Genomic DNA, 15,669 nt, shown 5'->3' with positions numbered 1-15,669 from the left:
TAACGGGGGGTTCTCTGGAAAAACCGACGGAAACGCATCTTTTAAAAGTTGAGCAAAATATTTCGAAGGATCGCCTTTTTCTATGCCGTCTGGGAGACGTAGGTTCTGTCTTCTGGACCGATTCTCCAAATCGACACTCTTGGCTTTAAGTGTTTCCACCAGTTTAATGGTCGAAATCAAATCCTGTTGCAATTTTTCAATTGTCAAATCTCGTTTCTTCTTGCAGAGACGCGATAAGAGCTTGCTGTTGATTAATTACTGAATCCGTCTTAACCATATAATCTTGAAAAGCCTTTATATCTTGTTTAACAACTTGTTGTAGTTCATCGAATTTTTTATCCAAAACCTCCATAAACAGTTCATAAGTTAACTCAGTGCGTTGCGGTTGAGCTGGCTTCTTTCCATTACCGTTCGGGTTCCGCCCCGGTTCTCGTCCTTTAGATCTAAGAGCCATTTCTGTTTGCATATCTTCAAAAGTTCACAATAAACTCTTAACGATAAGCCCGAGAAAATAGCAAGAATCTTTTGGTGTAGGTAAAAATAAGTTGAATAAGGGTGATCAAAGGTTAAAAAAAGTAAAGATTATGGAGCGGATCTAAAACAGTTCTCACTCCATGAGCGTCTCCCGCTGACCTGAGGTGGAGAATCTAGTCAGATGGAAAAGGCAGCATACGTGAGGTTTAGGAAGCAAGGATCAGATGGGTCTATTGAGGAATATAGGGTAGCAAGAAAGGAGCTTAAGAAGGGGCTGAGTAGAGCAAGAAGGGGGCATGAGAAGGCCTTGGTGAGTAGGATAAAGGAAAACCCCAAGGCATTCTTCAATTATGTGAAGAACAAAAGGCTGACAGGACTGAAGGTAGGACTGATTAGAGATAAAGGTGGGAAGATGTGCCTGGAGGCTGTGGAAGTGAGCGAGGTCCTCAATGAATACTTCTCTTCGGTATTCATCAATGACAGGAAACTTGAAGATGGTGAGGACAATATCAGTGAGGTTGATGTTCTGGAGCATGTTGATATTAAGGGTGAAGAGGTGTTGGAGTTGTTAAAATGCATTAGGACTTTTCGTGATTTTTATTAACGACCTGGATGTGTGGGTAGAAGGGTGGGTTGGCAGTTTGCAGACGACACAAAGGTTGGTGGTGTTGTGGACAGTGTTGAGGATTGCCGAAGATTGCAGAGAGACATTGATAGGATGCAGAAGTGGGCTGAGAAGTGGCAGATGGAGTTCAACCCAGGGAAATGTGAGGTGGTACACTTTGGAAAGGACAATCTCCAAGGCAGAGTACAAAGTAAATGGCAGGATACTTGGGAGTGTGGAGGAGGAGGAGCAGAGGGATCTGGGAGTACATGAACACAGATCCCTGAAAGTTGTTTCACAGGTAGATAGGGTAGTTAAGAAAGCTTATGGACTGTTACCTTTCATAAGTCGAGGGATAGAGTTTAAGAGTCGTGGGGTAATGATGCAGCTCTATAAAACTCTGGTTAGGCCACACTTGGAGTACTCTGTCCAGTTCTGGTCACCTCACTATAGCACGGATGTGGAAGCATTGGAAAGGGTACAGAGGAGATTTACCAGGATGCTGCCTGGTTTAGAGAGTATGGATTATGATCAGAGATTGAGGGAGCGAGGGCTTTACTCTCTGGAGAGAAGGAGGATGAGAGGAGACACGATAGAGATTTACAAGATATTAAGAGGAATAGAAGAGTGGACAGCCAGCGCCTCTTCCCCAGGGCACCACTGCTCAATACAAGAGGACATGGCTTTAAGGTAAGGGGTGGAATGTTCAAGGGGGATATTAGAGGAAGGTGTTTTGACTCAGAAAGTGGTTGGTGCGTGGAATGCACTGCCCGAGTCAGTGGTGGAGGCAGATACACTAGTGAAATTTAAGAGACTACCAGACAGGTATATGGAGAAATTTAAGTTGCGGGTTTTCTGACAGGCAGGGTTTAAGGGTCGGCACAACATTGTGGGCTGAAGGGCCTGTACTGTGCTGTATTGTTCTATGTTCTATGTTCAAAGCAAAGATTAGTGGGAAGATGGACGATTGGAACATTTTTAACAACCTATAGAGAGCAACTAAAAAAGGCAAAAGATGAAATCTGAAACCAAACTAGAAAATGATATCGACGTGGATAGTAACAGTTTTCTCAAGTATGTTAAAAATGAGAGAGAAATGACAGTGGATATAGGACCGCGAGAAAATGAGGCAGGAAAAATAATAACAGGGGACAAGGAGATGGCTGATGAACTAAATGAGTACTTTGTGTCAGTTTTCACTGTGGAAGACACTAGCAGTATGCCTGATGGTGTAATGTGTGAAGGAAGATAAGTGGGTGCAGTTACTGTTTCAAGAGAAAAGGTGCTCAAAAAGATGAAAGACCTAAAGGTACACAAGTCACCCGGACCAGAGGAACTGCACCCTAGGGTTCTGAAAGAGGAGGCATCAGAGATTGTTGTAGAATTAGAAATGATGTTTCAAAAATCAATGGACTATGCCAGATGACTGGAAAATTGCAAATGACACTCCACTCTTTAAGAAAGGAGGAAAGCAGCAGAAAGGAAATTATAGACCAGTTAGCCTGACCTCAGGGGTTGGGAAGATGTTAGAGTCAATTGTTAAGGATGAGGTGATGGAGTACTTGGTGACATAGGACAAGATAGTACAAAGTCAGAATTGTTTCCTTTAGGTAAATCTTACCTGACGAATCTGTTGGAATTCTTTGAGGAGATTACAAGCAGGATAGATAAAAGGGATTCTGTGGATGTTGTGTACTTGGACTTTCAGAAGGCCTTTGACAAGGTGCCACACATGAGGCTGCTTACCAAGTTAAGAGCATATGGTATTACAGGAAAATTACTAACCTGGTTGCAACATTGGCTGATTGGTAAGAGGCAGTCAGTGGGAATAAAAGGATTGTTTTCTGGTTGGCTGCCAGTGACTAGTGGTGTTCCACGGGGGTCGGGATTGGGACCGGTTCTTTTTATGGTCTATATTAATGATTTAGATGATGGAATAGATGGCTTTGTTTCCAAGTTTGCAGATGATACGAAATTGGTGGAGGGGCTGGTACTGTTGAGGAATCAGGTAGGATGCAGAAGGATTTAGACAGATTAGGAGAATGGGCAAGAGAGTGGCAAATTAAATACAATATTGGAAAATACCTGGTCAGTCACTTTGGTGGTAGAAATAAATGTGTGGAATATTTTCTAAATGGGGAGAAAATCCAGGGATCTGAGATGCAGAGGGACTTGGGGGTCCTTGTGCAGAACACCCTGAAGGTTAACTTGCAGGTTGAGTCAGTTTGTTGGTGAGGAAGGTAAATGCATGTTAGCATTCATTTCAAGAGGTCTAGAACACAAGAGCAAGTAGGTGATGCTGAGCATTGATAAGGCATTGGTGAGGCCTCACCTTGAGTATTGTGAGCAGTTTTGGCCCCCTCATCTGAGAAAAGATGTGCTGGCATTGGAAAGGGTCCAGAGGAGGTTCACAAGGATGACTCCAGGAATGAAAGGGTTATCATACGAGGAACATTTGATGGCTCTGTGTCTGTACTCGCTGGAATTCCGAAGGATGAGGGAGGATCCCATTGAAACCTTGTGAATGTTGAAAGGCCGAACAGTGTAGATCCAGAAAGGATGTTTCCCATGGTAGGAGAGTCTAGGACAAGAGGGCACAGCCTCAGAATAGAGGGGCGTCCTTTCAAAACAGAGATGCAAGGAAATTTCTTCAGCAAAAGGGTGGTGAATTTGTGGAATTTGTTGCCCCATGAAGCTGTGGAGGCCAGGTCGTTGGGTGTATTTAATGCAGAGATTGACAGCTTCTTGTTTGGACATGACATCGAAGGTTACGGGAAGTAGGCCGGGATCTGGGGTTGAGGAGGAGATTTAAAACAAAGGATCAGCCATGATTGATGGTGGAGTAGACTCGATGGGCCAGATGGCCTCATTCTGCTCTTATGTCTTACAGTTCTTATGGTCTTATGGACTATTTTCTAAATGGAGAGAAATTTCAAAAACTGAGATGCAGAGGGATTTGAGAGTCCTTGAGCAGGATTCCCTGAAGGTTAATTTGCAGGAGTCTGTGGTGAGGAAGGCATATGCGATGTCACCATTCATTTGAAGAGGGCAAGACTATAAATGCAAAGATGTAATGTTGAGTCTTTATAAAGCACTGGTGAGGCCTCTCTTGGAGTATTGAGAGCAGTTTTGTGCCCCTTATCTTGAAAAGGGTGTGCTGAAACTGGAAAGGGTTCAAATGTGGTTCATGAAAATGATTCCAGGATTAAATGGCTTGTTGTATGAAAATCATTCGATGGCTCAGGGTCTGAATTCACTGGAATTCAGAAGAATGAGGGGTGACCTAATTGAAACCTATTGAATACTGAGAGAGCTTGATGGAGTGAATGTGGAGAAGGTGTTTCCTCTGGTGGGCATGTCTAAGGACACAGCCTCAAAATAGAAGGGTGTCCATTTGGAACAGAGATGAGGAGAATTTCTGTAGCAGGGAGAACTGAATCTGTGGAAATCTTTGCCTCAGGCAGCTTGCGAGGCCAATTCATTCTGTATTTTTAAGACAGAGGTTGATTGATTCTTGATTGGTCAGGGCATGACGGGGACGGGGGCGGTGTTGGGGGCGGGGGGGGGGGAGATGGGCGATTGCTGCAGAGAGAAAAAATGGATCGGCCATGATAAAATGGCTGAGCAGACATGATAGGGAATATTTTCTTATGGTCTAATACAAGAATAAAAATCTCCTCTGAAGGTGAATGGGGTCCTGTTGAGAGCCTGCATGGAACACTGTGCACAGGTCTTGTCCCCGTCCCAGAGGCAGTCTATCGGATAAAGGGAATGAAGAATTTTCCCAGATTGATTCTGGGTTGTGGTAGTGTCCTCAGAGAGATTACAATGATTGGGCCTGTCTCAAAACTAGAGAAATAAGAGGTGGTCTGACTGAAACAAACACAGACTCACAGGGTAGGGGCAGGAATAATGTTTTCCCTGGTGGAGGGGGGGGGAGTTGAACAATGGGTCACAGACTCGACATCCGAGGTCACCTCAGCAGGGCTGAGATCCGGAGAAATTTCCTCACCCAGATTGTGGTGAATATTTGAAATTTTCTCCACAAGTTTTCTATATTCAAAAATCAAATTTAGGGTCTCAGCGATGATGGGAACGTTGCAGGAAAGTGGCGCTGATGTCAAAGATCAGGACTGTTGTGAGGAAAGAGTAGAATAGGCGCAACGGGCCGAGTGGCCTGGCACGCTCCTGTTTCTTATTTTCTAAAGCACGAGTTTACCTTTGCGCCTTGTTCTCCCTTGGTTTTCAGCCATTCGGATTGCACAGGGGAGCGGTGAGAGCTCCGGAGATCCATCGGCAGCCGCTGCGGGGCTGCTCCCGTCTCCCAGCAGGAAGGGACGGGTCTGCGAGACAACACCAGACAACAGGCCCCGATCCTCGGCGGGGAAAGGCCGGGCGCCCTCCGTGTAGCTGAAACATCTCACGGAATCTCCGCCAGTCTCTTCAGCTCTGCCTTCGAAAGGATTCATGACCCGCCGGTGGTGCAGCCGAAACCCGAGGCGCAGCTCCCGGTCTCCGGCCTCACTCGGTCCCGGTTCCAACTTCCCGCCGGGCCTGGCGCTTAGCGTCCCGCCCACTGACACCCCTCAGCCAATGCGAGCAACCCTCTCCCAGCGGTGGTCGCTGATTGGCTTTAAGTGTGTGAGGACGGGCTGCTGCTGGGAGCTGGAGATGTCAGTCGCAGTTTGTTGTCAGAATCAAAGGAAGTTCCCCGAAACTCAAATTTCTAAATAAATTTTATTATCAGAGTACAGATAAGTCACCCGAGAAGCATTTTCCTGCGAACATACTTAGAAAAAGTATAGAATAGTAACCATAACAGAAGAAAGCAGTGAAAGATCAGCCAGAGTGCTGAAGGTAACAAACTGTGCAAATGAAAATATGGGGAAACAGCGATAAATAACAAGAGCATGAAATAACCGCAGCGGCTGCTGATGGATCTCCGGAGCTCTCACCGCTCCCCTGTGCAATCCAACAGGCTGAAGACCATAGGAGCAAGGCGCAAAGGAAAACTCGTGATTTAGAAAATAAGAAACAGGAGCAGGCGTGGCCGTTCGGCCCGATGCGCTGTTCTGCCCCTCACTCAGAACATGGTTGATCTTTGACCTCAGCGCCACTTTGCTACCGAACATCGCCGAGCCCATAAATATGTCCGTTTAATTTAGAAAACTTGTGGAGAAAACTCCAAATATTCACTGCACTGTGTTGGGGAAATTTCTCCTCATCTCAGTCCTGCTGAGGTGACCTCGGATTTTGCGTCTGTGATCAGTGGTTCCACTGCCCAGCCAGAAGAAACATCATTCCTGCCCCTACCCTGTAAATACCCTGTGAGACTGTGTCTGTCTCAGTCAGGAAGTTTCTCCGTGTGAACCTTGTGTTAATGAAATTGGTGACAGTTCTTTCAGACCAGCGGCTTTGACCACAAGAACACCAGACAGTGGTCAGCACGGAATGTCCTGCAGTTACTGCAGGAGAAGGACTGGATGGACACAGTGGAGTGGTTCCCTGAGCAGACAGTCCAGACCATCTGGCAGAATGCCTCCTCACCAGATCTCACCTGTCTGGCGGGGAAAGGGGCCTCCCAGTCTGATCCTTGCTGCATGCCCGGAGATCACTCCCACAGCGCGCTGCCCCGAGATTACTGCAGTGGAGACAAGACGGTCACTCACCTCTTTGCGGACTGTGGGCTGGCGAAGATCTGTGGAGAAAGATGCAAGGGCCTGTGCCACAGCAGCTGCGTGACAGAAGGCTCACTGATCCTCGGGCTGTTCCCAGGACTGTTGGCTGGAGACTGTCACATTCCAGACTACAGGGACACCATTGGAACTACAGGGATCCTCTACACTGTACAGGGAGGGGCCGGGTTGGCTGAGGAAGCCTCACAGTTATTGTAGTAGTGAACCACCCCAGGGGGGCGCATCGCTTCTCCTTTCAGCGCAGGACTTCAATCGTCTTCCAGGGGAAGGGCATTCCTACCGCAGGGATGGGGCCTTCGGAGATTCAGCTGACGTTTTGTCGCTCTAGGTTTTTAAGAGATGGGGTTGCTGGCAATACGGCCAACCCTGCTCCGCTTGTAGCCGGTCTTAGACAGTCCATGGCCACGTTTTCTCCACCTGTTGCCCGTTTAATGTGTTTTTGATCTCACACTAACATAGAAATGGCCAGAATTTCCACTGAACACATCCAGCAAAACCATGTTCATTCCCTGAGTCGCAGGGACTCAGCGCGCATAGTGGACAATCGCGGTACTGCAGGGGGATCATCAGCTCCCGGAAAGTGAAAGCATTCTGAATCAGGAAGTGCCGGGAGTTAACATGGCTTCGAAAGGACAGGTCGAGAGTTTGAGCGAGGAGTTAATTTGTCCCGTCTGCCTGGATTTCTTCACCGATCCGGTGTCACTGGAGTGTGGACACAACTTCTGTCGCTCTTGTATCACACGGTGTTGGGAAAGGGAGGAGAGAAACTCCTGCCCGGAATGCAGAGAGGTGTTTGCTGGCCGCACCCTCAGGGTGAATCGGGCCTTAGCAAATCTGGCTGAAAAAGCTCGAAATCTAAACCTGAATCCGAAAGGGAAGGAAAGTAAACTTCACTGCGAGGAACATGAGGAAGAACTGAAGCTGTTTTGTGAAACGGACAAGACACTGATCTGTCTGATCTGTAGAGACGCGCAGGAACACAGAGAGCACCGCTTCAAGCCGATTAAAGAAGCTGTTAAAATCTACAAGGTAAAAGTAACGTTAATTTGATACTCAACCCATTTTCTCTTGTCCTACATAACATCACATGAGCCTCCAAAACGAACACATCACTGTCTGCAACTTCCGCCATATCCGATGGGATTCTACCGTCTCTCCGTCCCACAGCCCACCTCCGCACCCCGCAACTCTCTGCTCTCTGTAGGAATCGCTCCCCGTACTGTATCGCACTTATCCACTCTCTCCTCCCCACTGATCTCCCTCCTGGCACTGACACCTGCAAGCGGGACAAGTGCTACACCTGACTCCTAACCTCCTCCCTCGTCGCCATTCAGGGCCGCAAACAGCCCAGTTCCTCCCGTTTCTTTCATGGTCGATTGTCCTCTCGTATTAGATTCCTTCTTCTCCAGCCCTTTACCTCTTCCACCTGTCCCCTCTCAGATTAACACTTCATCACGTTGTCTCACCCGTCACCTGTCAGCTGGTTCTCATCCCCAACCTTTTTATTCTGGCTTCTGTCCCATTCCTTCCCAGTCCTAATGAAGGGTCTCATCCCGAAACACCGACTGTTTATTTCCCCTGAATAGATGCTGCTTGACTCACTGAGTTCCTCCGGCATTTTGTGTGATAATCGGGTTTGATCACCTGTTTCTTTTGATGCATCTTTGTTTCTATTTCCTTCACTCTCTGACTTCCAGGATCAGCTAAAATCTTCCTTAGACACTCTCACAAAAAAGAAATCAGACTTCCAGAAAAAGGAGCAGCAACAGAAAGAGAAGATTTCCGGAGTTCGGGTGAGGCTTCCTGAGCGGAATTTCTGATATTACTGTCGAGCTTTGCTCCATTTAATGCAGAATAGCAGCGTATCGCAGCTCCAGTGACCTGGGTTCGATCCTGACCTCTGCTGCTGTCTGTGTGGAGTTTGCATGCTCTCCCTGTGACCAGACACATCTCAAGGACATGCTGGATGAATAGTTAATTACAATTAGCACTGTGAAAGTGTGGGGGGGGGGGGTTATATGAATCAGGTGGGAGTTAATGGGTCAATAAGGGAGAACAGATTTCAGGAAAACGTGAGGGGAAGGGGTTGACAGGAATGTCTCAGAGGTAGTATGGTCCCCAATGGACCGAATGGTCACTTTAATATCATCAGGAAATACAACACAGCAATGCAGTAAACTAATCTTCACCTTTCATTCGACAGAAACAATCACACAGTGTTCAGACCCACATCATATCCCAGTTTGCTGAACTGCGCCAGATTATCACTGAGAAAGAGCAGAGTTTACTCAGGGATCTCGGGAAGGAAGAGGCGAGGATTCTAAATCCAATGGAGAAAAATCTTCGAGAGATTCAAGAGAATATCAAGTTTATTCAGGAGGAAATCTCAAAGTTAAAGGAAAAGATGGATCAGAAAGACGGCATGATATTTCTCAAGGTGAGGGATTACATTTCAATTTATTTCTGTGAAATTGAACTAAATGAACAGTGGTATATTTGAAATAAACACAGCACAGCGGCCAATTCTACCAAATCAATTGCCGCTGCTGGTGTCCTCACACAGAGTGTTCTCCTTGCATGACGAACCTCCAATCACTCCGCTGATGACATTCTAAAATGTCAGAGATAGATATTCGATACTTTATCAGAAACATACAATACTTAAGTGATGAAATTTCAGCATAATTAATCGTAAATTAAACTGCAATTAATCGGTCAACAAAAGATATGGCATCTGCCAGTCCCAGGATCAAAACAGCCCAGAACAAAGTACGAATATGTAACTTATTCCCTTTGCTTTTACCACGTCCCCACTCACGTGACTGGTTATCGTAATAAACACCTAACACAGAATACAATGCAGATAGAAAAAAGATGTGTTGCTCCTACACACAGCATTTACAAATCGCAGTAAACTGTTTCTCACCAGACAATTGATAGAACTAATCAGGGCTGTTGATTTCCTAAAACTGGACTTCCACAACTTCTGTGCATCCCATGACAGAATGTAATCTTCTCTGAAATGATTTACTCTGATCATAACACAGAGCTGCAGATTGCGTCCTTAATTACCACATTAAATATCCTCTAAAACTCCCATTAACACCCAGTTCCAGTCACAGGCTGTGAGTGTGTCTGGTGCGGTGGGTGTGAGGGTATCTCTGTCAACCAGTGAGAACAAAGAATGTGACCCACACATCAGACTTATCCTCCGTATCCGGTTTCCATCAGATTACAGAAACCTTCACTGTCTCTACTTTGTCGGATTAAGTTTTACATGGGATTGTGTCCCATTCTCCGTCATGAGCAGGCCATTTGGTCCATCTTCTATCAATTTCCCCTCGGCCACAATCCTCCTGCCACCTCCTCACCACAACCAGCAACAGTGCCCCAAACTCCCTGGTCCCTCACGTGTTTATCCAGTTTCCCCATTACAGTCAGTCTCTGCTGTTCTATTTCAACCACTCCTGTGGCATTGAGTTCCATATTCTTGTCACTAAATTCTTTGTGGGATTTATTTTAAAACCTCCTGGCATTTTATCTTTGACTGAAGGTCTCCCCATAAATAGAAACATAGAAGCAAAGAAAACCTACAGCACAATACAGTCTCTTTGTCCCACAATGCTGTGCCGAACATCTACTTACTTTAGAAATTACCTTGAGTTAGCCATAGCTCTCTATTTTTCTAATCTCCATGTACCTGTGTGGGAGTCTCTTGAAAGACCCTATCGCATCCACCTCCACCTTCGTTGCCGGCAGCTCATTCCACCCATTCCAAAAAAACTTACCCCTGACATCTCCTCTATACTACTTCCAAGCACCTTAAAACTGTGTCCTCTCGTGTTAGCCATAAATGAAGTACTTTCTCCACCTGCACAAGATCAAATCCATCACTAATCTTAAGTTGTTCAGTTTTATCATCCTGCCGTCATATCAGGATGAAAATGCACAGCCTGTCCTGTCTTTCCCGTAACTGTCATCTGCTCAGAGACCCTCAAACCTACCGCACCAGACACACTCACAGCCTGTGATGGAACTGGGTTTTAATGGGAGATTTGGAGGATATTGAACGTGGTAATCCTTTCAGAAACATTCCCTGTAATTTACCCCATGGTTCTGATTGTTCGTGTGTGTGAGTGATTGAGGGAGCGGGAATTTTTAACACGTTGTTAAGGTTTGCATGAAATTCAGGATGTAGAAAGTAAGTCAATGTCTCATCAGATTTGTGTTTTTATTTATTTCAGGAGGAAGTTCGTTTGAACAGGAGGTAGGACAGGCTCTTTACTGAAACCCTGTATGGATTTGTAAAATACTTCAAAATTCCAGTTTATCACCAGCAGTTTAACATTTACAGAATCAGTGACGATGTCCAGGAATTGTCGGTGACAGATGAGGCCCTACCGGTTGAAAAATTCGATCACCTCTATTTGTTGAACACAGTGCTGAGAGAAACGCTTGATGACATTAATCGAGGTAAAACTTACAAATATTCATTTTTCCTTGCTTATGAAACACAACTGTTATAATTTGAAGCAAGGATTGGCTATGATAATGGACTGAAGGGGAACTGAAGTTTATTCCATATCAACCCCACCGACTGGGAGGGATCACTGTCACATGTTCAGCTGGAGATGTCAGACCCCTGAACACACCAGCACAGGGTCACAATACAACCAATACACGGGACTGGCAGATGAACCACCCTGTCCTGATCCCAGACACACTGCATTAACACACCAAGACATGAGTTGAATCCTACCACAGGAGCTGGGAAATTAATACCGACTTGATGATATTGTACGGAATAAAAGTGGGTATCAGTGTGGTGACCAGGATTTTCAGAAAAATACACAAGTCCTTTGTGAGCTGTGAGTCCGACATTGTAGTATTTCAGAGGAGGAAAATAAATTACAGTGGTCTGAGAGAGGAGTTGGCCAAAGCAAACTGGAAGGAGATGCTGGTAGGGATGAGAGCAGAGCAGAAATGGTGTCAGTTTCTTAAACTGAGAGAGGTGAAGGAAAGATGTATTCCAAAAATAAATAAATACTCAAATGGCAAAATAGTAAATAGTGGCTGACAAGGGAAGACAAATTAACGTCAAGGCAAAAGAGAGGGGATAAAGCAACAAAGCAAAAATTAGTAGGAAGACATCGGATTGGGAAGCTTTTAAACCTACACAGAGGAACTAAAAGAAAAATTAAATGTGTATCGATTTGACTTTATTACTAACATCCTTCATATACATGAGGAGTAAAAATCTTTACGTTACATCTCCGTCTAAATGTGCAATGCATGTATAACATGCTAGTCAATATAACAGAGAAATACAGGTGTCTCAGCACGAGTTGATGCCCTGGCTGATCAAGAACCTCCGTATTTCTGCCTTAAATACGACTTGGCCTCAACAGCCACTTGTGGCAACAAATTCCAGAGATTTACCACCCGCTGAATAAAATAATTTCTCCGCATCTCAGTTCTAAAAGGACGTTCTTCGATCCTGAAATCATACCCTCTTATCCTAGAGTAGATGGCTTTGTTTCCAAGTTTGCAGATGATACGAAGATTGGTGGAGGGGCCGGTAGTGTTGAGGAAACAGTTAGGCTGGACAAGAATTTGAATGAGGAGAATGGGAAGGAAAGCGGCAAATGATATACAATGTTGGAAAATGCATGGCCATGCACTGTGGCCGTCGAAATAATGTGCAGAGTTTTTTTCAAATGGGGAGAAAACCCAAAAATCTGAGATGGAAATGGACTTAGCAGTCATTCTGCAGAACACCCTAAAGGTTAACTGGCAGGTAGAGTCAATGGTGAGGAAGGCAAATCCAATGTTAGCATTCAGTTCAAGGGGTTTAGATAGCATTCAATTCAAAAGCAGGGATGCGATGCTGAGGCTTGATAAGGCACTGGTGAAGCCTCACCTTGAGTATTGTGAACAATTTTGGGCTCCTCATCTAAGAAAAGATGTGCCGGCATTGCAGAAGTTTCATTTCATAAGGATGATTCCAGGAATTAAAGGGTTCTCATACGAGGAACTTTGGATAGCTCTGTGTCTGTACTCGCTGGAATTTAGAAAGATGAGGGGGGATCTCATTGAAACCTTTCGAATGTTGAAAGTCCTAGACAGGGTAGATGTGGAAAGGATGTTTCCCATGGTGGTGGAGTTTAGGACAAGAGGGCACAGCCTCAACAGCCTCCTCTATTTAAAACAGATGCGAAGAAATTTGAGCCAGTGGCTGGTGAATTTCTGGAACTTGTTATGTGTATTTAAGGCAGAGCTTGATAGGTTCTAGATTGGACACAGTATCAAAGGTTACGGGGAGAAGACCAGGTAGTGGGGCTGAGGAGGAAAAATAAGGATCAGCCATGATTGAATGGTGGAGCAGACTCGATGGGCAAATGGCCTAATTCAGCTCCTATATCTTATGGTTATCAGACAACTACATTAAAGCATTGTGAGAATGAGCTCGGACACACCAACAAGCATTGACATGGGTCAAGATTTCATCTCGGGAGAAGCACACACAGCATAACCGGCCTGGCAAAGCTCCCTCACACACACACACAGGAAGGACTGGCAGATTGTAGTCAGAGCCTCAGCAATGTACGTTGTTATTTCCCTCAGTAACCTGGAAACCAATCTCTTCAGAGACAGTCATTTATTCATTTAAACAACTCAATCACGTGTGACACATTGTCAACACGCACTAGATATGTGATGACACAGTGTGACATACAAATTCTTCAATGTGCACACTCTCCTTCAATGTGTATACACACCACACGGATATTTACCACAATCAGCACACACACACAAACACACACACACACACACACACACACACACACACACACACACACACACACACACGGATATACTATCAGAGTGTGACACACGGCCACAGAAATAGGCACAAATTTGTATTTAGGATTGAAATCTGCCTTCCTTACCCGGTCTGTCTGTTCTGTGGCACTGAGCTGCCCTCTGACGTGACGTCACATCAACACTTCACAGACAGACTCCGGGGTGAGATTCCTCAGGAGGATGATCTGGGAGGGTTTGACGGATGTTGAACCCACGGTCCACTTCATCAAGCGGCCAGTGAGTGAGTGGGCCAATGAAGGAGTGGGGATTTGAGGCTTTGACTACAGAGGCTTCGCCAAGAAGAGGCGAAGGACGAGCTTTTTCCCAGTTAGTCTTTACAATGCCTCCTGAGACGGTGATGTGCCTCTCCTGTGAGATGTGGCAGTCTTGGGGGAGCTCCCGTCTCCCGCAGTCACATCTGCCAGAAGTGCTTGCAGCCAGGCGATCTGGAAGAACGTGTGAGGAATCTGGAGCAGCAGCTGGATGACCTTCGACTCATAAGGGAGAATGAGGCAGTCATAGATGAGAGCTACAGGGAGGTAGTCACACCTAGGCTGCCAGAAGCAAGTCGTTGGGTAACAGTCCGAGGGGGGAAAGCGAAGGAGAGTAGACAGATAGTGCAGAGCACCTCTGTAGCCATTCCCCTGAATAATAAGTTTACTATCCTGGATGCTGTTGGTGAGGACGACCGACCAGATGTGAGCCACGGTGGCAGGGCCTCTGTCACTGAGTCTGACCCTGTGGTGCAGAAGGATGGGACGGAAGAGAGGAGAGCTGTCGTCTTTGGAGATTCTATAGTCAGGGGAGCAGACAGGAGATTTTGTGGACGTGAAAAGGAATCCCGCACGGCTTGTTGCCTGACATACTGGTCCGAGAGGGAAAGGAACCAGAGGTGGTGAAACATGTTGGGACCAACGACATATGCAGGAAGAGGGATGAGGTCCTGAAGTGTGAGTTTCGGGAACTAGGCAGAAAGATGCAGAACAGGCCCCAAAGGGTGGAGTTCTCAGGATTGCTGCCAGTGCTACGTGACACTGATGGTAAGAATTGCAGGAGATGGCAGTTGAATGCGTGGCTGAGAAGTTGGTGCAGGGGGCAGGGTTTTAGATTTTTGGATCATTGTGATCTCTTCTGGGGAAGGTGGTACCTATACAGATTGGATGGGTTGCACCTGAACTCGAGGGGGAGCAAATTCCTTGCAGGTACGTTTGCTGGCATGGATCGGGGGGCGTGGGGTTTAAACTAATTTGCAAGGGGGATGAAACCTGGAGCGATAGAGCAGTGAAAGAAGTGCATGGAGTAAAGCCAGATCGAACATATAGAGAGGCTTTGAGGAAAGAGAAGCAGAATAAAGGGTGTAAAGGTAGTAAAGTAGAAGGGCTAAAGTGTGTGTACTTCAATGCAAGAAGCATCAGGAACAAAGGTGATGAACTGAGAGCTTGGATACATAAATGGAATTATGATGTAGTGGCCATTACGGAGACTTGGCTGGCACAAGGGCAGGAATGGATTCTCAATATTCCTGGATTTCAGTGCTATAAAAGGGATGAGGGGGTGGGGAAGGGGAGGAGGGGTGGCATTACAGTTCAGGGATACTGTTACAGCTGCAGAAAGCATGGGTAATGTAGCTGGACATTCTTTTGTGTCAGTATGGGTGGAAGTCAGGAACAGGAAGGGAGCAGTTACTCTCCTGGGGGTATTCTATAGGCCCTCTGGTAGCAGCAGAGATACCGAGGAGCAGATTGGGATTCAGATTTTGGAAAGGTGCAAAAATAACTGGGTTGTTATCATGAGTGACTTTAACTTCCCTAATATTGATTGGCACTTGATTAGTTCCAAGGGTTTAGATGGGGCAGAGTTTGTTACGTGTGTCCAGGATGGGTTCCTGTCACAGTATGTTGACAGGCCGACTAGGGGGAATGCCATACTAGATTTAGTATTCGGTAACGAACCGGGTCAGTCAGTGGGTTAGCATTTGGGGGACAGTGATCACCGCTCCCTGGCCTTTAGTAATATCATGGAAAAGGATAG

General features: G+C 46.0%; 1 protein-coding gene across 1 annotated transcript in view; it reads left to right on the top strand.

Annotated features, from left to right (window-relative positions):
• The window catches only part of LOC140723955 (zinc-binding protein A33-like), a 37,876-nt gene that overhangs the window by 13,597 nt on the left and 8,610 nt on the right, over window positions 1-15,669 (top strand). Inside the window, exons 2-5 of the mRNA XM_073038492.1 lie at window positions 8,472-8,567; window positions 8,978-9,211; window positions 11,019-11,041; window positions 11,129-11,247. Of these exons, the coding sequence (XP_072894593.1) occupies window positions 8,472-8,567; window positions 8,978-9,211; window positions 11,019-11,041; window positions 11,129-11,247 (472 nt within the window). The remainder of the gene's footprint in view (window positions 1-8,471; window positions 8,568-8,977; window positions 9,212-11,018; window positions 11,042-11,128; window positions 11,248-15,669) is intronic.

Source organism: Hemitrygon akajei, unplaced genomic scaffold (genome assembly GCF_048418815.1).
Source record: "Hemitrygon akajei unplaced genomic scaffold, sHemAka1.3 Scf000149, whole genome shotgun sequence".
In the NCBI taxonomy this organism is placed as follows: Eukaryota; Metazoa; Chordata; class Chondrichthyes; order Myliobatiformes; family Dasyatidae; genus Hemitrygon; species Hemitrygon akajei.
This window is presented reverse-complemented; position numbering and strand designations above follow the sequence as displayed.